Source organism: Chenopodium album, chromosome 11 (assembly GCF_948465745.1).
Source record: "Chenopodium album chromosome 11, dcCheAlbu1.1, whole genome shotgun sequence".
NCBI lineage: Eukaryota > Viridiplantae > Streptophyta > Magnoliopsida > Caryophyllales > Amaranthaceae > Chenopodium > Chenopodium album.
Genome location: NC_137844.1, coordinates 8,357,696 through 8,381,246, shown reverse-complemented (window position 1 = coordinate 8,381,246; position 23,551 = coordinate 8,357,696). Strand labels below are relative to the sequence as shown.

General features: G+C 33.3%; 3 protein-coding genes and 1 pseudogene across 5 annotated transcripts; 2 read left to right on the top strand and 2 right to left on the bottom strand.

Moving 5' to 3' along the window:
* Positions 1–1,699: 1,699 nt before the first annotated feature.
* Positions 1,700–2,978, bottom strand: LOC145568462 (basic endochitinase-like). The gene is made up of 2 exons (XM_081627882.1): positions 2,522–2,978; positions 1,700–2,187 (listed from the first exon to the last, which is right to left on the bottom strand). The coding sequence occupies exons 1-2, from the start codon at positions 2,955–2,957 to the stop codon at positions 1,700–1,702; spliced, it is 924 nt and encodes a 307-aa protein (XP_081484008.1). The 5' UTR covers positions 2,958–2,978.
* A 3,770-nt stretch (positions 2,979–6,748) lies between these two features.
* LOC145568460 (GPN-loop GTPase 3-like) lies at positions 6,749–10,061 on the top strand. The gene is made up of 2 exons (XM_081627881.1): positions 6,749–6,858; positions 8,961–10,061. Exon 2 carries the CDS (start codon positions 8,982–8,984, stop codon positions 9,789–9,791), a length of 810 nt encoding a protein of 269 aa, XP_081484007.1. The 5' UTR covers positions 6,749–6,858; positions 8,961–8,981; the 3' UTR covers positions 9,792–10,061.
* Positions 10,062–10,409: 348 nt separating this feature from the next.
* Positions 10,410–17,038, bottom strand: LOC145566216 (dynamin-related protein 4C pseudogene; annotated as a pseudogene).
* Positions 14,881–23,542, top strand: LOC145567329 (putative RNA methyltransferase At5g51130). 3 transcript variants are annotated; one of them, XM_081626591.1, is made up of 10 exons: positions 14,881–14,976; positions 16,207–16,293; positions 18,692–18,837; positions 19,794–19,908; positions 19,992–20,039; positions 21,147–21,411; positions 21,813–21,900; positions 22,015–22,080; positions 23,074–23,142; positions 23,271–23,542. In XM_081626591.1, exons 3-10 carry the CDS (start codon positions 18,700–18,702, stop codon positions 23,358–23,360), a joined length of 879 nt encoding a protein of 292 aa, XP_081482717.1. In that variant the 5' UTR covers positions 14,881–14,976; positions 16,207–16,293; positions 18,692–18,699; the 3' UTR covers positions 23,361–23,542. The 3 variants fall into 3 exon arrangements, with proteins under 3 accessions (XP_081482717.1, XP_081482715.1, XP_081482716.1); XM_081626589.1 differs by having other exon boundaries at positions 18,686–18,837; XM_081626590.1 differs by lacking the exon at positions 14,881–14,976 and adding an exon at positions 15,637–15,724 and having other exon boundaries at positions 18,686–18,837.
* The last annotated feature ends 9 nt before the right edge of the window (positions 23,543–23,551 follow it).

The following is a 23,551-nucleotide window of genomic DNA, read 5'->3' as shown; positions in this document are numbered from 1 at the left end:
ACGAATATTTATCTATGAGATATTGAGATGGTTAGATACCACGTGTTAATAATGTGTAGTACATATGATCGATTGAACTGATCAATATGACCTTGTTAATTCATTAGTGTTTTCTTTCATTATACAAATCAAAGCACTTTGTAATATCTTCATAATTTCATGAAAATATATAATGATAAACGAGTCATAATTATCAGTCTTGTTGACTAAACTTGAAACAGAACATAATATGTATTTATAAAATAAATGAGAATTTGTTTATAATATGTTGCCTAAATATGAAATGATTCGCGACTTGCCGACTTTATTTAAAACTTGTGAACGCAAAAGGTTAGCAAGTACTATCAAATTTCAAACCAAAGCCATTTAACTGCCCGAATCCAAACAACTCGATAAACAATTTATTTTTTGAAACCGAAAACCGACCCGAACCGTAATTTAGTAAACTTGAAATGGAACCGATATGAATAACGTTAAAGTGGTTAAACCATCGAAGAACCGAACCAATTATAAATTGAACCGAAAAAGAACCGAACCAGTAAAAAACCGAACCGAAAAAGATCCGAACCAGTTATAAACCGAACCAAAAAAGAACCGAACTGTTTCTAACCCGAAACCGTTTCCAACCCGAAACTGTTTGAACCGGGATAAAAACCGTTTACACCGCACCGTTAACAAACCGCAACCCGCCTGCACCGAACCGTTTACTACCCGGACTGTTTACAACCCGAACCGAATTAAAACCTCTTAAGAATAAACCGAAACCGAATCGAACCGATAACTATTTAAACCGAACCAAAACCGACCCGCGAGACAATTAAACCGATTCCAAACCGACCCGATTAACTACCGAACCGATTTCAAACCGAACCGAAACCGAACTGTCAAACCGTTTTGACAGTGCTAATAATTATGCAACTTAAAACATATGGTGTGCTTTTCTGACCCATGTATTGACTTTTTTTTTTTCACAAGACCCATGTTATTGAGTTTGAATCATTGGAATGAAGTGAAATTTTGTCCTATAGCCAGAGACCAAATTTCTTGTATTTAATAAGAGTTACGAAGTAGGAAGTACAACACCTCACGTAAATGGTAAGTTTATGTGTATCTCACATAGACAACCAATTCTATTAGTTGAAATAGTTGGCCCACTTATTAACCTCCAAAATTTTCAACTAAAATCTCAATTTGTATTTGATAGAAGGACATTTGAGATTTGAGATACATTACATCATACGATTAATACATTGTACATTCTTACAAACCAAAAAACTTCATTAGCACCTTAATTACTACAATCTAACATAAACATAAACTAATCAGGCACAGACTTCAATAGCTTCACTATTGCATAAACTAAATAAGACACTTAATTACGAGTACAACAATGTATAAGCTAATTCTAATTAGGCATGGCATTACATAACACATACTTCAACAGGTTCATTATTAACCACGTACTTAATCAAACATTTAATTACGAGTACACAAACTTAAGCAAGTTCATTATTAAGCTATTGACCATAAACTAAATAAGACACTTAATTATGAGTACAACAATGCATAAACAAATCTAATTAGGCATAGCATTACACAAGACATACTTCAACAGGTTAATTATTAACCGCGTACTTAATCAGACACCTAATTACGAGTACACAAACTTAAGCAGGTTCATTATTGACCACGTACGTAATTAGACACTATTTTTGATGCGTTGACTATACCCAGTTCTCACATCATGAGCTCTATCCCATAGCATAACTCCTCCATATTTGTCACCAAATCCCTTAACAAAAGGAAGCACTTGGTTTATAAGTGTTTGTGAAGGAACAAACCCACTTCCAGCAGCGCTCTTTGTTGCTGCAGCAGGCAACCCAACAAAGAACTTCTTAGCAGGGATATTTGAGGTCCATTTTCTCCATGAATTCTTGAACTTCTCAGGGTTACTAACATCGAACTCACAAATAGGGTTGTTGTAAAACTGAATCCAAACGTAGTCGAAAAGCCCGGTGTGTAGGGCACCGTTGAGCTTTTGGTCTGGGAAAGGGCATTGTGGTGCAGCACTTAGGTATACGTTCTTCCCTGATTGTTGCCCATGCTCGGTGAGTCTCCGTGCTAGCGCTTGGTAGTGTGGCGTACCTGACTCGATGTCGAAATCTATGCCATCTAGCACGGCATTGCCTGGTGAGAACATACAAGATCATATCAAATAGGGAAAGGAAGAAAAGAAGATGAGAATAATAGAATTTCAAAACATTGTTATAAAAACTGTTCTTTACACAACTTAATGCTAATTTTTTTTTTTTTTTTCCAATTTAATCTAGTGGAATGTGATTAGATCTAGTCTGATCTGTTACATTAAATATAAATAGAATACTTACTAAAACATAAAATTTTGTGTCAGCCAAAGTGTTACAATAATAATACTCCATATTAAAAACGCAGGGACAAAATTTTAATGCAAATTATTACAATCAGAGTAAATTACATAACACGCTTATGTAGTAGTGCATACCTAGCGGCCGAAATTTGGATTGGCCTCCAAGAAAATGATCCCACAAGTAATCGGCAACACCTCTAGCTTCCTCGGACGATGATAGAGAGTAACTCTTAGTACTAGTAGCACCACCAATGGAGAGCATGACCTTAATCCCCATACGTTGGCAATTTCGGATGCCAACGCTCACTCTTTGGCACCCACCATCTCTAGGGGTGCAGTGGCCAGCCAAGTCAATTTCGGGTTTTTGGTCATTCCCAAATTTGTGAAGAAATGCTATGTTAACATACTTATATAACGTACTTCTACATGTATCTGTTAATGTTCCCTCATTCACATTTTGGCCCCAATAAACAGCAATTCCCCTAGCATTGGCTTTTAAGGCCAAGGAAACTAAAAGAGTTGTGATTATAACTAGCAAGAAAAGAGGAGATGACCCAATTTTAACACCCATTATTTTTTGAGGTTTGGCTACTATTACGTGTTATTGAGTTATTCTAAGGCCATCAAGTGCAAGCCTTATTTATAGAGTAAGAAACTACAATTACTAGTACAACTTTAGGTCTTGATTTATTATGCTTGTTATAAAGTCCGACAACTTAGAAGTTGACTCAATAGTACTATTGTGCTAGTAGTACACTAGCAATAATAGGCAAGGACAACAACTTGATCAACTTGCAATCTTGCATCTTGCATGCATTATTTCATAGTTTAGTTTCACTTTCTAAGAAGTGTTCCCTCAATTTCAAGGTAGTTTGGTTGCATGTTTTATGTTTAGTTATAATTTTTTGACAATTGAAAATAACGCAGAGTTTCACTTTCTCAAAAGTGAGCAATATTTTTTTTTTTTTTTTTTGAATGGAAATTATATATATATATATATATATATATATATATATATATATATATATATATATATATAGAGAGAGAGAGAGAGAGAGAGAGAGAGAGAGAGAGAGAGAGAGAGAGAGAGAGAGAGAGAGGGGGGGGGGGGGCTGTTTATCGTAAGATAAAATTCCTATGCAAATTCTTTTTTTCTTTACTTTTTTTTTTAATTAAGGGAAGTTAGATACTAAGCAAATTCCCTCATTTTGTGAGAAGTAGAATTTCTCATGATTTTGACTCAAATCTTTATTTTGTAGGAATTTGTAGTTCTCGTGGATTTAGATGTCAACCAAATTTAATAACATCTTATCAGTAACGCTTGTCAATGTTTATCTGAGCTGATAGTAAAAAAAAGGCAAAATTACACTCATTGTCACCAACTTAAGAGTATGTTGCAAAAATTGACAGGAACTTGTGTCACTTGTTAAATTGACACCAACTTGTCTAAAAAAGAATAAAATTGACATTAAAAACACTAAACATTCAATAATAGTCTACATATGACATTTATATAGTATTATCTTTCCAACATATACATTGAGAACTTTTTGAAGCAAATGATTGTTGAGAAGGAATTTTATATCTGTATAAGGTTGAAAGTTACGTAAAATTAGTTGTTCAATGTCATTTATGTCAATTTTGTAATTTTTGTAGCAAATTGGTGTCAATTCAACAAGTGATATAACTTGGTGTCAATAATTGCAAAATTTCATAAAGTTGGTGTCAATTATTGTAATTTTGCCTTAAAAAAAATTACAAAAGAGCAATAATTTACACCCCAATGTTTAAGGTATAGAGTGTCGTGGGGGTTGGACAAAAGTTGAGGATGCGAGGTTTTTGGTGCTATTCTTTAAATGAGTTTCTGTCATATGGTAAGAGTTGTTATGTACATGTATGTCAATAAAGTGCTATAATAAATTGCCTTTTCCAAACTATATAATGCTTGATGGCTCTACATATAGCTTCCTCCCTTACCTTTTCCATGTAAATAGTAGAAACTTTTATAGAGACTAAGGGTCTGTTCTGATTGACTGAACTGAACTGAACTGAATTTATCAGAGCTGAACTGAACTGAATATTTTATGAAAGAAGGAAATTAAGATAAGAATTGAATTGAACTGAACTGAACTGAACTTATTGGGGCTGAACTGAACTAAACTTATTGGAGCTGAACTGAAACGAAAATAAGCTGAAGATAACGAGCCTTAAAATGCATTCTTTGAACTTTCATTGAGCTTATATTATTAGGTATATTATATCTATGCTTGCAATATTGTCAAGACACGTCTTTAAAAAAAAAACACTATGGTGAAAACAGGTAAAAAAGTAATTTTAATTTTTCAAATTAACTCGGGCATAGTTGATTTAATCATTATTTTAAATTTCAAAGGGCATTTTTTTTTTTAAAAAAAAAAATACAAGTACGTACATAAAAATTCCAATTTGCACTAGAGTTCGGACTTGTTCTCTTCAACTTATTTTAGATACTTATTACTTATTCCTTAATAAATTCAAATTAGATCACACTAGATTAGAAAGATACAGATCAGACCACTAACTTTTAATTATCATAAACTTATCGTTAATTGCATATTAAAAAAATTACATATTTGAAAAATTCATAATGAGACGAATCTAACAAGATTTATTTTGTTAATTTTCTTTATAGATTAGTATTAAAATGCAGTCGAAGTTTAGTCAAATTGTTAAATCAGATGAGATCAAACCAGATAATAAAAATTCAGATCAGACTAAATTAAAGAATAAAAAAAAATCAGATCAGATCTACTGGTTTCAGGAAAAGAGAACAAGTCCTTAAGGCCCTGTTCTTTTGAGCTTCTGGGCAGAGCAGAGCAGATTTCAAGATAGCAAAGCAGATTTCAACATTATTATTAATACTATTATTAATGTTATTATTATTATTATTATTACTATTACTATTATTAATGTTATTATTATTAATACTATTATTATTATTATTATTATTATCTCAAAAACAAAAGTCATACAATCTACAATAAATTAGTGGGAAGCCGAGATACAATGTGGGCCCCCACTCCTCTATCTACAATTAAGTCATACTATTATTAATGTTATTATTATTAATGTTGTTGTTATTACTATTACTATTACTATTACTATTACTATTACTAAGTGCATATACCATTGATTTAGGGCGTGTTCGGCACTAGCTTTTGGGTAGCTTTTAGGTAGCTTTTAGTGGTTTGACTTATTCAAACCACTACATAGAAAAAATTATGAGTGTTTGGGAATGTAGTGGTGGGGGTAGAGTTTAGTGGTTGAAGTAGCTTTTGTGAAAAGTTAACATTATTAACTTTTGTGAAAAGCTAGGTAGCTGTTGAATTTTCTTCTATTTTTTTTAGAATTTTACAGTTCACAGCTAGTTTACCAAACACTCATACTAAATTATTTATTTTCACAGCTAACAGCTAGTTGACAGCTAACAGCTTCATATACAGCTAACAGCCACCAGCACAGCTAACAGCTACCTCTACAGCTATATTTTGCCGAACACGCCCTTAGGTGGGTGAAAACATAAATATATGTATACCATATTTAACATATGTTAATAGTAGAAAGATAAAAGACAACGGTTTACTTATATTTATTTCACAAAAATTTTAAAATAAAATGATTTAATGAGTAATAATGATTTTACTTATAAATTTTTCTTAATTATATATTTTATACCTTAAATATAATAATGATATACAAAGTACTACTTGAAAATAACCTTTTTTTTTTTAATTAATTCTTAAATTGTATGGAAAGATTTGAAAAATAATTCAACTCAATGAACTAACAATCAATACCCACATACATATAATGTTTCTACACATTGTGATTCTAATATCAAATGTTTATAAAAGAAATTGTTATTAATTGTTATTTGTTTTTTTGAAAGAATTGTTATAATTATTAGAAATTATTAATTAATAATATTATTAAATATTAATTCTTAATAGTTTGAATTATTAAATATTAATAATGATAACTATTATTATTAATTATTATTATGATTAATAAATATTAATTATCATTAATATTAATAATTATTAAAATTATTTTATTAATAATTATTCAAAATAATAAATTATTATCATCAATACAATATTAATTATTATTATTGAATATTAATTATTATTATTGTTATTATTAATTATTATTTGAAAATAGAGTAGAGCAGAGCAGAGCAGTGCAGTGCAGAGTAGAGCAGATTTCTTTTGAGCAAAGTAGAACAAAGCAGATTTGATTTAAACAGAGCAGGGCTCAGCAGAGCAGCTCTAAAGAACGGGGCCTAATTCCCTCCCACACGCTTAACTCCGTTTCTGTACTTCTCAAAAACACAATAACCTCCCGTCAAAATAAAAAACACAAAAACCTACGCACGAACTCCCTGCTCTAAGACTCGTCGGAAAAAGAGCCGACGACCACCCATCCACTGCCAGGTATTCCTCCTCCCTCCCTCTCTCCTCTCTCCTCTCTCCTCTCTTCTCTCTTCTCTGTTTTCGTTTTTAGGGTTCCAAACAATTGCTGCTGCGACTTACAGTGCCGCCTTTTTCTTCCTCTTTTCCCCTTTTTGATGAATTGTGATGCTAGATTATATACCAAACCCTAACTTACATGCTTTTCATTCATTCATTTTTTCTGATTTTTAATTCTTTGAATTATACCATGTCAATTTATTGAAATTATGCTTGAAATTTAGTTTTCAATCATCTTGGGTATACCTGTATATTTCAATTTATAAAAGTTTTTATTTCATGAAAATTTGTAGTAGTATAATTCTTGAATATTTAAAGTTTGTAATATCAGTTTTTAGTTCATTAAAACATACTTACAAGTATTAAAATTCTATTTTTCATGCTTAATAATAATGCAACCTAATATTTTAAATTTCCCGATTTATTGAAGTTAGTAGTATGTAAGGTATTGAAGATGTATATGGGGGTTAAGATGCTACCTTTGAAATGAATGATTTCTGTGATGAGTTTTATATCTCAGAATCTTTAGAACCTAATTCATTTATTGAATACAAGTATATAAGACCCTAATTTTGATTCTTGATGTATAGAGGAAATACTTTCAAAGTAAAATTAACTTGAGAATCTTACTTTAAACTAATTTTAGCTTATATGGCCTCTTTGCATTTTTTGGGTAGATGCCGGAGCCCGGAGGAGGAAACTAATTCTCCATTTTCTTTTTTATTATTTATGGTTTAGCTTAGGAGTATTGGAAAGGGTAGAAAATAATTCATTGAGCTAGACTTAAGCACTTGACCCAAGGTAGCCCATGGACACCTCTTAGTAGGTTCTTTCACTAGAACTCAAGAACTATACTCGTATGTTTTTTTGAACTATAAGCATGGTTTACATTTTAGACTGTTTTACATGCTGCCCAAAGTTAATAAAAAGGGGTCTTTTCTGATATTAAAACATCTCTATTTCATGAAAACAAACTTTAATCTATGTATGTGAGTATACTATCGTGCATTGGAATGTTTTGTATTTGATTATTACAACCCAAATTTTAATAGTTTTTAGAGATGCTCAACCATTTTGCTCGTGCCTCACTTCAGGATTTCCAAGGGATATAAATTGCATACTCTATTGTGTTTTAACTCTTACAAGTGCACTTCCACAAATTTAACACAATTTTCAAAGCCCTTCATTTCAATTTAAAAATTTATCAATGAACTTACCGGTTGATATTTCATCTAAATGAAATTTAAACTGGTAACCCAGCCGCCCTAACTCATCTTAAGTCATTTAAAAAACCTTGAATCTACATTGATTTGTTTAGGTCCTTTAGGAATGTGCATATTTTAGTTATGAGGTCCTTTAGGATGCATGCCATTTATACCTATAAGAATTTGATTAAATTTTTTTTCTTGTCAGTCTATCAAGCTGCATTTTTTAATTAGTAATTATTTTCAAATTAATGTGGTAAAAGATTCATATCTTGAAGAGAGTGTTCCCCTTTTTAGGCATTCCTTTCAGGATAGGGCATGTAGCTCACAATGGAGTGTTTGATTTGCTTTCAAAAATCTCGAATTTTCTCACTCCATGTCTTATCTGGATTTTAGATATTGTCTTGCTTCTTCTGGTCAAATGTGAGCTTAGTTTAATTAGTAGCATTTGTTAGTTTTCCCCCTTCCTATTTGTGCTGTGTCAATTTAACTGCTTGTTTGAATTTCAGGCCTCAATCTTTTTGTGCATTAAGTAGTTTTGGTGGAATTTGATTGTTCCTGAAGTGGTGTCTCATCAGATATCTTCTTCATGCTTTTTGTTGTCAATTATTGGACTACATTACTTTTAACTTCCACTTTCTTTTGTTCAAGATAAAAGATCTTCCTTTCTACATTCAGCTCTATCTCCTTTATGTTAAAATCACGGATTTCCCCAATCCCCCTTATTTTAATGGAAATTGCATGTTTACTGTGTATGTCCTTTGTTTCTTATCTTACTCTTTTCCCATTCATGCTCATGATTCTATTTTTTGAAAAATTGGAATGCTATAGAGGTTTGATTAATTAGCTCATTGGTGACAGGAAAACCTTGAGAAAGTTGTGATGGGGTACGCACAGTTAGTCATTGGTCCTGCAGGAAGTGGAAAGTCAACTTACTGCTCTAGCTTGTATCGACACTGTGAAACCATGCGTCGGACAATAAATATCATAAACCTTGATCCTGCTGCTGAAAATTTTGACTATCCTGTTGCTGTGGATATCAGGGAACTTATTAATTTGGAGGATGTTATGGAAGAATTAGGGTTGGGTCCTAATGGGGGTTTGATTTACTGCATGGAGGAACTTGAAGATAATCTTGATGACTGGCTTACTGAAAAGCTAGATGATTTCTTGGATGATGATTATTTGGTATTTGATTGCCCTGGGCAAATTGAACTCTTCTCTCATGTTCCAGTTCTTAAAAACTTTGTGGAGCACTTGCAGCGAATGAGCTTCAATGTTTGTGTAGTTTATTTGCTAGACTCACAGTTTATGACAGATGTTACCAAATTTATCAGTGGCTGCTTGTCATCTCTGTCTGCAATGATCCAGCTTGAATTGCCCCACGTTAATATCATGTCAAAAATGGACCTCGTGAAGAACAAGAAAGACCTTGACGATTTCTTGAGCCCCGAGCCACAGATGTTACTGTCACAATTAAATCGTCGCATGGCGCCACAGTTTGAGAAGTTGAACAAAGCCTTGATTGATCTGGTGGATGAATACAGCATGGTGAGTTTCATCCCTCTTGACTTGAGGAAAGAGAACAGCATTCAATATGTTTTGTCGCAGATTGACATGAGCATTCAGTATGGAGAAGATGCAGATGTGAAGGTTAAAGATTTCGATATTGATGCGGATGATGATGAATAGCTGCAGCTCGCTCTGACCACCCGATTAGCACAACAAAATTAGCGTAGTTTCAAAACCTTGCCTATTGTAAACCGCCTTCCTCATCCTTTCTATTTTTTGTTTTTATGGATCTCTTGGTGAGTGCCTGAGTGGCGAGTAACGTAAAAGTCATGTTTATTGGAACTATTGAGACTTTGAACTTTTGAAGTACAAATTGTTTGTTAATGCTAATTTAGTTGCAAAACATAATACAATACTTTTATATATATGTGAAGATTCCTTCTTTTCAAAGTAGTGCTAATTGGAGTACGAAGTATAAGGTACTCGAGTTGGTGGGAAAACACACCTTGTGACTTTAAGGTCATAAGTTTGAGCCCCACTAACTTCTTTTTTTTTTTTTTTTTTTTTTTTTTTTGGGACTGGAATATGAAAACAACAAGTTTTGTGTATGACCAACTAACACACGAGTAAACCTTGACCAACCGAGTAACCTCTAATTTAGTAACCTTTATCTGACTAAGTAACCTTTTTCTGACCGAGTAATACCTTAACTAGTCTAATGCCCAAATGTTCTGCTAAGTTGCTGACAATAAGTCAATAAGCCTATGGCAGGAAGTCTTCATAAAATACAACCTAAATTCATCCTGTCACAACAATTCTGTCCATGATCTTCGAAACTACATTTTTCGACTCCTTCAGAAGTTTTATGCTCTTATTGAGCCTCTGTCTCTTTCCCGCCACAGCCGGAGACTCTTCCAGCATCCTTTCAACGCCTCCTCCATAAGGCCCCATCACTTCGTTCACAACCTCACCCTCCAATTTATTGTTCACTAAATTCTGAATACTAAATAGCAAATGGAGAGCTATGGAATCCCCCAATATGACATCATTCGCACCTTCATGTCAAATGCTTGCTCAGTTAGGTGCTTATGCTTTTTTAAATGCGCCAAATCAACCTTACCAAGTCCTTCGAATTCCATGCTGGTTCCCTTTTCACCTGTGTTCACCTGTATAGATTTGCCTTCCACAATATTATTCATAAACTTATCCTGATGTGACATCAGCCGATTCCAGACAGATAGGTATTGTGTATCACAAGTATAGTCAGCACATGTCTCCATCTGCACAATCTCCTTAACACGAACAATTAACTGATCTTTCTTTCTAGAAATCAGATTAACTGCAGCTCTTCTGCAGGAGCTCTGAAGAGTGATGGGTAATCGTCAGAATGCTGCATTATTATGGAGAGCACTGCACCTTCTACATATCCCCAAAACTTGATCATGAATTTTGTGATATTTCCTTCACTTCCCTCTGCAATAAAGTGATAAAAGCTAAGTGAGGAAGGAAATTGGGTAGTCCAATTCCCTTAGCTTCCTCAAGAACTTGAATTTCAACCGTTAGGAAAATTCCTAATGTAGTTTCATCTTTCTTTTTTGAATGCATAAGCTCTGAAAACCCGCGTAATATCTCCGCTAAACGAGCTTTGCAATGCATATTCATATCATCAGGGTACTCATCGTACTCTCCTCTAATAAGGATCTTCCTTATGGATTCCTTTTCTGATCCCATAATCTACATGAATGCTGTCATAGCCCAACGCCACTGAGGATAGATTCTGAGGCATGTTGTTCAGTTCAGCAACATTAGCATTCAACTTGGCATTAATCTGCTGCACAATGTTGGGCAAGCATTTTGAGATAATGCTAGCCTGAATGTGAACCAACCTCTGAGCCAACTCCGGGATCCCCACAATCGATTTATCAATCCTTGACAGCAAAGGGTGGGACTCAAACAGTCTTGCCTCTTCTAATCGTGCTTCCACGTATGCTTCTTGCCTAATCCTGTTCCTAACACACACATAACCTAGCCCAATTATGACACCATCATTGATTACCTTCTCTAATAAACCTTCTGGAGCTTTATCAGGCTTTGTAACAACAACAAGAGCCCTGTGCCCAGTTTTATCAACACTCTGTGACATCATAATTGACTCACAAGTTGAAAAATCCACTGCTGCAGATAGAACTTTAAAATGATACTCTCTTCAGGGGTAATATACTCCATTATAATATTCCTGATTTGTTCATATAAGATTTCTGGCTGGTCTTGGACCAGCACTCGGGTGATCCCAGGGAGATCAACGTCAAGTCAGGAACTCCTTTTTTCCTGACTACAAGTGTTATTGAAGTATTAGATATTCCTTTGGCTTTTCCTGCAAGTTCTTGAGTAGCCGAATTTATTGCTTCAGAAACATGAGCTTCATCTGTCTGCAAGACTTTACCCAAGTACTCAAGGGAGAGTTGTGGGGTGGGATCAGACTGTTGCTGAAGGCGCATGATGAGTGGGACTCTGGTGCAGATACCTTGACCTCTAGGTAGGTTGATTCCTGCCAAGGATTTTAGGACACTAGATTTTCCTGCTGATTGGTCACCTACAACGACGATTGTGGGTAGTTGGATGCCTTCCTTCATGACTTTGAGAGTTCACAGCTTGTCGACTGAGTTGAGGAGAGGGCGAATTCGATCATTGTATGAGGAGATGAGTGGTGGTGGGACTGGGATATCATGCTCATCAGCATGACTGGTATCAGTAGATACAGGGGATTTGTTGATGTCTTTGTTTTGGTGGGCTTTCTAGTTGATCTCGGCTTATATTGTTGTACCATATTTTGGAAAATTGTCGCAAGGATTGAAATATGTTTGTAGTTAGTGTTGTGGAGGAGATGATGAGGATTATAGCCAGAAATAATTGGAAGTATTAGTTTGGTATTTAAAGTGAATAAAAGTGACTTAAAAGTAATGAAACTGAATGGATGGAAGTTGAAGTGATTCATGCAAGGTTAAACCTTTTTAGTTGATCATAATAGTAATGTCAATGAACTGCCTAGTGAAGTTACTACGAGGTTTAAGGAATCAAATTACTCCCGTTAATGTATCTACCCCTGTTATATGTTGTGATTAAACCATCGTCTCAATTAATGTTATTGGTTATCAATTGAAACCTTTGGCATTTTGTGAAAACGAAAAAAGCTTCGATCATTATTTTCTCAAATTCAACTAACAAATCAGTGCCTTTGAGTTTATTTCGATTATCCTCCGCGCTAAATAAGTGATTGTCTTCACGAGGACATTGTCAGTATGGCTATGTCACGTTTAAAGGGGTCAAAAAATTGCAATCAGAACAAAAAAAAAAAGAATCAACTTGAATTTTAGACTTTTATGAACATAATAATTTAACATACGTAAGTTCACCAAATCCAATTGATACCTCCATTGCCCACGTTCAATTTTTTATCTCCTGTTTTTTTTTTTTTTAAGAAATCTCTTGTTCTCTGTTATTGGGCTGGACCGTAATCTTGTTATGAACTTTTAATGAAATGGATTGGGCCCTTACTACTTTTGAATAAAAACTTACGGAGTAAGATACTTGAAAATTATAGCTACGAAGGTTTATGAAATTATAATCATAGCAAAATGGAATATATATTTCTGAGCATGTATTTTGTTAGGATGACCTTATCATGAATACCTTAACTAGTAATCTATTTTTCATACTTGTGCACTGTAATACTGTTAAAAACTTTGTGGTGTCAACATGTAGCTAATTGTGAACAGAATGTATTGAGGTTAAGTTGCTGACAATAAGTAAGTCAATAAGTCTGTCAAAAAAAAAGTAAGTCAATAAGTCAATACAGCATGGTGAGTTTCATCCCTCTTGATTTGAGGAAGGAGAACAACATTCAATACGTGTTGTTGCAGATTGACATGAGCATCAGTATGGAGAAGATGCAGATGTGAAGGTTAAAGATTTCGATATCGATGCAGATGATTATGAATAGCTGCAGCTCTCTCTGACCATCCGATTAGCACAACAAAATTAGTATAATTTCAAAACTTGGCCTATTGTAAACCACCTTCCTCAATCCTCATCCTTTCTATTTTTTGTTCTTATGGATCTCTTGGTGAATGGTGAGTAAGAGTAACGTAAAAGTCATGTTTATTGGAACTATTGAGACTTTGAACTTTTGAAGTACATTGTTTGAAAATGCTAATTTATTTGCAAAACATAATACAATACTTTTACATACAAATTTTAAGCTACAGGCGGTGGTATCATTCTTGGTACATACACGCGGAAAGAACATGTAGCTAATTTGTAAAGAACGTATAACTATTTTGTAAAGAACATATATCTGTTTTGTAAAGAACAACTAAATGTTATTATTTTTTATTTATCTAAAGAACATCTGTAATATTAATCAAGAACATCTTGTCAAAAAAATATTAATAAAGAACATGATAATATTATGTAATAAACATTATTTATATATACCCACCATAATTTAAAGACAAATTCAAAGAACATTTCGCAATAAGCAACGAACATAATATTACAAATAAAAGTACATTACACTAAAATAAAAGAACATGAAAATATGTTTTTTCACTCTTTTTTGGTAAAAATATGTTCCTTTTACTTTATGTATGTGTTCATTACAATTTAATATGTACTATGTTCTTTTCACTATAGATGTATGTTCTTTACATTTGTATAATATGTTCTTTCCGCGAGAAAAGTATGTACAATGCATGGTACAGACTCTTGTAGGAACCACACACTGTTTGAAGATTCCTTCTTTTCAAAATAGTCTTGGAATTAGGTTAATGTATCCAGTTAATCAGTTATAAACTCCCTGTTCGACTCTTATTCAAATAAACTGTCCCATGAATGTCATCTGTAGAGTAATGCCCAGGGAGGAGTGAGGAGCAGAACAATGATCTATTTAGAATGAAGATTTCTATTAAGTAAATAATGCATAAATATTCGTTTTTTTATTTTTTTTTATTTTTTTTAAATTGCAATGTTTGAGATGTAAAGCTTGTGTATATAATTATAAAACTTCATATTGGGATGGACTTTAACAAGGTTAAAAGTTATCAAAATATCTAACTTATGCCCCCTTTATAATTTAACAAAGATATGCTAATTCTTACGAAGTAATTTAGGGTTCGTTAAGCATCGCTGTGGTTTTCTATTTTTTGATTTTTTGGATTTCAAACTCATACGATATATATCATATAATAATTTCCCTTGTGTGAAACCTTGTGTGAGTTTATAATTTCCCTCGCAGACGCTGAACTCTCAACCTCACTAGTCACTACCTTTTCTCGCCGGTAAATCGCCGCCGATCACCCACGCCCAGGTATCTCTCCCCTCTTTTCTCTCATTTCGTATTTAGGGTTCGAATTACCAAACTAAAATTACAGAAATTGCTGTTGCTGCCCCTTCTCCTCCTTTCCTTTTCGATGAATTACATAATCTATAATCAATTACAAAACCCTAATTTACTTTCTTTCTATTCTGTTTTTCTGATTCCAAGAATTTCAATTTTACTACTATATGTTTTGAATTTAGTTTTTAATATCTTATTTTTCAAATTTAATCCTCTTTTTAAAGGAGCTATATGAGTATACCTGTGTATTTCTGTTTATGCAAGGTTTGGATTGACTCATGTTATATGATTCAATGCTATTATTATGCAAGATATCAATTATTCAAGAATTAGGCAGTATAGTATTATAGAGTCTTCTGGGTTTACTAATGTGATAAGCTGACAACAGGTTACCTCCCAGAATATAATTAGTTGAGATTATTATTGAATTGATTAGAATTTTGAGCAATATGAAATGTAATACAATGTCCGTATTGCATCATATCATATACTAATATAAGTATGAGTTTATGATCTTACTTATATATAACAAGGTGGAATGGAGGTTGCTGATAATCTAATTTATTTGTGTTTGCATTGTTCCTCCTTATGGATTATACCTGTGATGACCCATTTAATAATGTCGAGCAGAAGAGGATTGCGGGGAGAGTGTAAATGAGAATGGAATGGACTGAGGACGACTTAACTTTCTTAAACTACCGTGTTTAATCATCAATTGGTATTCTATACTCAATGACTTTCTTTTAGTGTAGTGTATCACTTAGAAAGTCCTTAGAAAACATTTAGCTTTGAATTTTAACAAGTACCTTTTCGGGTTGTGCTATTTTCAAATAAGGTTTTATCGAATTTTCTACTTGAAAATATATTTTATTATTTATATTGCTCTCCTCAATCAGGACATTACATTTTTAATTTGGCTTTTGAATTTCTTCTATCTTTAGAAGTGATATTGTTCATGTATCAATGTATGTACCCAAGTTGAATTTATTGTCATTTTTTCTTAATTTTAAGAGTTTAGCGTATTGTGTGAATTAAATATTTAGCTTTGTTTAGTTTGTATGGTTTAGTAAGTTTTAATTAAGACTATGTGGTGCCACTATTTAGTTTGGCATATCACCAGTCTTTTGTCATTTTTTTTTGTTTTGTTTATGTTTATGTTTTTTTTTTTTTTTTTTTTTTTTTTTTTTTTTTTTTTTGTAGATACATTGCTCATCTGGTTTCCTTGGTTGCTGTTATTAAGCTGGATTAGAGACGAATACAGTTGGAGCTGCAATTTATCTGTTTCAGGTATACACACTATCATATTCTGGAAACTATTTTATTTTTATGGTCTCATTTTTTTTGGCCTGTGTTTATATGAGGTGGGTTTTGAATTCTATTTTAAGAATTTCCATTGGATTGAATTATAATTTCAATGCTAGAGCTGTGCTATGTGATAGATGATGATCTAGAAACAAATATAGTGGCAGAGTAGTAGGAAGAACGATAATGACATGAATTCGAATAAGCCTTGATGCTGTAATTGACCATTGTTTCACTATGAAAGAAAAAAAGAAAATCCTCTAAGGAACAGGTTATTGACATGTAATATTTAGTTCTTAGATCCAAAGTAAATGATTAAGCCCCTTGCAAAAAATTATTCTTAAGGCTGACATATGGACTCTCTTGTTTGGTATGGTAGAATATGAAGGGTGAAAGATTTGGAGAGAAAAGCAAGAGAGTTAGGTTGGTAAATTTAAGGTGCAGCTGGGGAGTTTTGCCAAATACGGAGTAGTTAAAAGTGTAATGAATCAAATTAACAAACTACAACACTTTTTGATGCCTAAACAGACGTCTCTTCTTAATATTGTCATTAGTTATTAGGTTTATTAGTGTGTATATTTCTATAATCCTTTAATCAATCAATAAAAGCCTTGATCCCATAAGTGGGGTCGATTACATGAACCAATATTGATTACTTCCCATAGTCATACACAAAAATCTTCCTCCGCCACCCCTTACGATCAAATACCTTATTCTCTTGCAATTCCATTTTTGCTCACAAATTCCTATAATATTTCTATAATCCTTCAAGTCACTAATTACTTCTTGGGGGTGATAAAGGAGCTAAGGGAACCAATTTTTGTAACAATAAAGGGGCTCTGAGACTAGGCTTGATTGCATGTGGGCAGAATTAACTAAATTACTATAAGAAGCTTTTCACAAGGCACTTTTTGTAATATTTTTAGCGTATTGGCAATTGCAATGATCATTCACTCATGAATCGTATCTTAATTTGCAAGAAGTTGCCCATTTGTATGAGATAGGTAATTTTAGAGCATGCTATTGCTTGGAGAGAAAATATAAAGATAAGATTTATGCAAAGCTAGAATAAACGAAAAGGGCCATGTTGAAGCAATTTAAAAAAGGTGGATATCACTTGATTTAACACACTTAAAATGGGGTTAAGACTTAAGAGATTGTTAGGAGTATAATTAATTGGGTGATAAGCTTTAAATAAGGGTAATAGTACAACTTAACCCAAAAAGCTTTCCAATTATAGTGTATTGCAAGTATTGTGACAAATCTATTTGGGGAAGTGTTGCAAGTATTTAAACGGAGGAAGTACGTGTATAATCTTCTTTTCAACTATTTCTTTTTCATCATGATATTTGTCTTAATCTGCTGACTTTAACAACTTTACTCCTTTTAGGTGTTCTTTGTTTTTGCATAACCCATGTCCAGATGTGTGTTGACTCAATGACGTGTACATTATTATAGAGAATCAACCATTGGCTTCGGCATTTCCTTAACACCCAGTATAAATCAGCCCAAAACAAATTAGCCCTTGGTAATGTAGCCTTAATTTCAAGCATTAAGAGTTAGACCTGTAATATAAACATAGAAACACCCAAGGGGAGCAAAATTGAGATATATACCAAATCGTACATTTGATGATTAAAAGTCGGGAGAAAGTACAACAATAACATGTATGAATTGCATATTTTAATGTGTCATCTGTGCACTACCACAAATCTAACATTATTTGTCAAAATCCTTTCTTTGAAATTCAATGATTTATCAGCAATCTTACCGGTTACTATTCTGTCCAAGTAAATTCAAATTGAAATGGTGATAAGCTTTTGGTAGGAAAATATAGTGATAAGTGATGAGTCCAACAAGCATAAAAGAAGTATCATCTGACAGTAACAGACCAATAGACCATCTATTATTGATGTAGTTTATTGAATAATTATTTGCAAAAACTAATGTATATAGTAATTATATGCTAAACCAAAATTATAAGTCTAACGGAAGCGATAAACGTTCTGTAAATTAATGTTTTTATTTTTTACTAACAAAAATTGATTTCAATATATGTTCAATTAAAAAACCAAGCAATTTTTCTTTTGTGCTAATATGAGTAATCATTTGCCATTTAAACTACATCTCTTAGCTGGATGCTCCTAACGCAATTGATTTCTGTTTCCTAAACACTTGTAGAATCATCAACTAAAAGTTTAAAACACAATGAGTTTTTATTCTAAATTTTAAAATTACTGCTACTACGTGCTAGTTTTAGGTGAGCCTGAGTACACAATACATGTCTTTTATTAATTAATTGTCATAAACCTGCGTCATAAACTCAATTTTTTTTTTATCTCTCCCTCCAAAACCCTAACTAATTTGCTTTTTGAAGCTGAAGAAAATTAAATGGCAGGTTCAATGCCTAAAACAGAGACTGAAAGACCAGTTGCTGTTAATAATGGTAATAATGGTGTTGTAAAGAACAAGAAGAAGAACAAAGAGGTTGCTCCCTTCGGAAATTACAGGAATTACTATGGCTATCGTGTAAGATCTCTTTCTGATTTTTTTTTTTTTTCTTTTCTTCTTTTTTCAAAGTTTAGGGATTTTCTAGAAATGTTTAGATGTGTAAAGATTGTAAACTTATGCCCAAATGCTATTTTAATTTTAATTTCAATTTCATTGATAATTATTAATTTAAACTCTTTTTCTGTGATAAATTTATTTCATGGTAGTTCACTGTTTCTTCCTAATGAAGTTTGTTAAATTTGGCCGATTGTAGCAACATTAGGTTAGAAAATATCTGGGATTTTGATTTATGCCACTAGAAGTTAGTTTTTGCTAATGAAACTCTAGTGATGTTTATTGTATGAAAATTTTATCTGCATGGAAATTTTACTGTGATTAATGATCAATAATTTTGTAGAAGGTACAATTTTACCTTTTATGATTAAAGTAATGCTGACTTCTCCCTGATTATGCTTCCTCGCGTCATGGTAATTGAGTAGAGTTAAATTGTATGCTTCAAATTCAAGAGTGTCGAGTAATTTCACACTGAGATTCTAGCATATTTGTATGAAGATATTGATATAGTTGTAATTGTATGGTAAATCATTGGAAGAGAGGGGGAGGGGATGAACTCCGAGCTTTCAGAAGAAACATCTTTTTTAAAAATTTTCTGAATCTTTTCACAATGTATGCTATTGAAAATGTTTGTTTCTGTTTTGTTTCCTAGTTATTACCAAAGGGATGTATTGAGTTAATTTCTAAGTAAGGCCTTTACTGATGTTTATATGTCCTAGTTTAAGGAAGTTTCATTCTTATGCCTTTATTGAGTCAGGATGTGAAATTTTAATGTTATACAACTTATGTATTTTGGGGTGGTTGTATGTACATTGTTTGGTTTTGTTTATCTTTCTTGAAAATGTCTAATTGGCTCGCTGGATTGATAGTTGAATTTCCATGTCCTGAGATCCTGCAATTAAGTTTAAGTGATAAATCAGGTTGGTCATGACGTTGAGGAGGATCCACGGTTCAAAGTACTGAAGAAGGAGTGGTTTGAAGGCAAAGATTGTCTTGACATTGGTTGCAACAGCGGATTGATAACTATTAATATTGGTAAGGATCAATGCATTTTGGCTTTCAATTTAGCATGCAAATTTTCACTTCTGATCTATTTTCAATTCAATTGTGTTTTGCAGCAAAGAAGTTTGACTGTAGGACTATTCTTGGCATTGACATTGATAATAGTATGTCTCTAAAACTCCAAACTGGCTTTAGCAAGGTAATATTTTACTCATTGATGATACATGATGTAATTTGTAATTTGGCGGTCTTCCTGTTCCTGGTGACCAAAGCTATCAATAAGTCATCAATATCTTGTGGTAATGATTTGTGCCTTGACCTTTTTGCTAGTAGCCCCTTAGTTTGGACAAACTTTTGCATGTGCCCGCAAACTTCTGCTTAGTTCGTAATTGCTTCAAATTTTTTTCTCTCTAATTGATACTTTTATTGACCTATTGACTTTTAGCACATATTGTTTGGCTGCAATGATGTCAGGTGCAATGGTTCTTTAGCAAGGGTACTTTGTGTTCTCTTCACTTGGTCACTGACTATAATGTCACCATAGCTGGGGTATCTGCGGGAGTGAATTGGCTTTGATTGAGGACAAAGCTCTTCTGTATATTGTTGTAAAATGTTATTTGGATTCTTTGCTAACCTCAAAGAGTCATAGGAGTTTCATAGCTACATCAAACCAAGCCATTTTCCTATGAAATGACAAAGAAATTGCTTTTTACAATGTTTTCTGTTGCAAATGTTGACGAACTTAGTATCTTAAGACACGATGTTTCGCTAAGCTGATCCATGTTCAATCAGCCTGACTTGTGCATTCAGCCCCTTTAAGAAGGAATTGCTTTAGGCACAATGTTTCACTAAAGTTGAGAGGCTTTTGGTGTTGTCTTTTAGAAGAGTTTTTGTTATTTTATAAGAGGTTGTAATTATCTTTTCAAATATTACTAGCTGTGTATTTTAGCTTCTTCCTTAACTTTCTATGTATATTATTGTTTAGATAGAGATTTAAATGCATCTTTGCTTTTATATATCATAAATTTTAACATGGCTTAATGATCTATATTACAATCATTTTCTGTTAAAGCATGTTTTTTTTACTTCCATTTGGGGGTTGTAGAGTTATTCTTTTTGCAGGACTCCTATTTAGTTAATTATTGTACTAGTTATCATACTCTCATTTGGAAATTGGATGGTGATGCTCTTGTAAGATTCCTACTGAGTTAACTTTTATCTGTCAATATTCTTCTTCCCTGCATTAAACTTATAATTCCTATGCTTTGTAGATCGAATCAAAGATGCTTGGTGGCGCCTTCGGAAGATGGTAAGAGAAGAGAAAACTGGAAATGGATGTGTTGGGTCCTCCAAGACAAGGGTTAAGGGTGTGAATGAATCGGAATGTGCTGAAACTTGTTCCACAAGTGCAAAGGATGATGAGACTGATATTCTCTCGTTGGACAGAAATCTTCTTGACATTGTATCTTTTCGATGTGAAAATTTTGTCCTTAGTTGGGTCTCACTTCCCCTTGAAAACTATGATACCATTCTGTGGTAAGATTTATCTCTGTATATATTCACAGTATACACTTGGATAAACCTATTATCAAGTATGACTATGAGGACTTACCTGAAATTTGGATAATTTAAGCAAAAGAATCACATATGCTTCTTCAATTTACTCGCGTCCTTTAAAAAGGATACAACTATATAGGATAATTGTGACATGCTACGATGTCCCCTTTTTTGCTCTTTTTTTTTTTTTTTTTTTGGGGGGGGGGGGGGGGGGGATGAAAATTGATGTGACTAAAATGAGATGAGTATCACAATTGCAATGAAAAGTAATTGAATCGAGGATATTGACTATATCAGCACTGAATTTTTATTCTTGCTTCCATTACCTGTTATAGTAACTTGTTTTTTCGTTGATGGATTCCCTTATGTGTAATATGCAGTTTGAGTGTGACAAAATGGGTTCATTTGAACTGGGGTGATGAAGGATTAATATCGTTATTTGCAAAGTTTTGGAGACTCCTCCATCCGGTATGTGTATTTGTTCATTGTATTTTTTGTCTTATGAAAATAAAAGCCCATTCATTTTAGGCAGCTATGCTATTCTCTCATAGATAGTGTTGAATGGATCTTTGTTATGAGCAGGGTGGCATTCTTGTCTTGGAGCCTCAGCCATGGGAATCATATTACAAGAATCGTCTTACAACTGAGGTGGTTATTTGTTTATACTTCTCATCCATTTTATAACAGTTAATGGTATTTTAAAAGTAAACTGTTCTTAAATCACGAAGGGCTAAATTCACACTTGAATCTTATAGACATGTCAATTCAACACAGGCATATTTGTTGAGAGTTATACGACACTTAGCTAATTCATATATTTGTACATCATATTTTTACTGGATATGACTCTTTAATTATGTATGTACAAAAAAATGACTTGGCATTGACAGCATACAAATTGAACAATCACTTATCCATATCAGGATTAATTTTTGTACCGGAAAAATACTATTTAGCTTATAATCCAACATGATGTCAGTGTGGCAAGGATGGAACCCAGTTTGGCGGGTGGTGGTGGGGGGAATCAGGGTAAAAATCATATCCGTCATGAGTGATGGGGTGGGGGTGGTACCTGTCCCATCACCCTTCCTCCCGCCCCAAGTCTATTCGCCCCATACCTACATCGGTGCATCCATATGTAATATTAAGAGTGTGTGTGTTTTTTTTGGTTATATATTATAGTAAGTAGTATTTGGTTTTTAGAGGTGGATTTGGGGCAGGGGTTAGGTTGGTGTGGACATCCAGGCGGGGGTGGGGTGGGGATGATTTTAGATTTGTACCTGTCAAGGTGGGGATGGGTATGGATTTTGGACCCGCGGGGATGGGGATGGGAAGACCAACTGCCAAAGTCTGCCCCGCCTGCACCATTGACATCATTCCAACACATTGTTTTTTCATAATTTTATTTAGTTTTTGGTAAATATTACGATTATCTCATGCACATATGAAACTTGTATTTTACAAAATCAACATTCAAGGGTCTATAAGAAGACCTCCTTCTAAAGTAGTGTTGAGTTCTTTCCACATGTAAATTTATGCTTAACTAGTCCCGCTTGTTTGATATTGTGCTTGGCTATGTCCTATAGCAACGTATTACGTACCATGAATACACATATTAAATTAAATGCTTTTCTGTTGCAGATCACGCAGATGAATTACAATAATATAGTATATAAACCCGATTTCTTCCAGGAGATGCTTCTTGATAAGGTCTCTAGCCATTTCTCAATCCATTGTGTAGTTGACTTTAAGTATTGCTCATTTTTTAAAGCTGCTCAGTTCCATAGCTTTCATTAATGGTCTAATTTCTGTTTTATTTTTTCATACATGGTTGACAGATTGGATTCAGAACCGTTGAACAAGCAACGACGAGTGTATCAGGTGCAACATTGGGTTTTGATAGACCTGTTTTAGTTTTTCGTAAATAAGTACTGAAGGCAAATATATCTGTTTGCAAAATTTTGAGGTTTATATGATTCATATTAATGTATCAAAAACAGTAGCTACTATAACTCAAATGTTTTATTCTTTTAACCAAGTAATCGGTGCTGCTTGAGGTACTTGGTATTTTTGCCACTGATAAATACTAGTATTATCTTATACAGTTATACTTCGTATA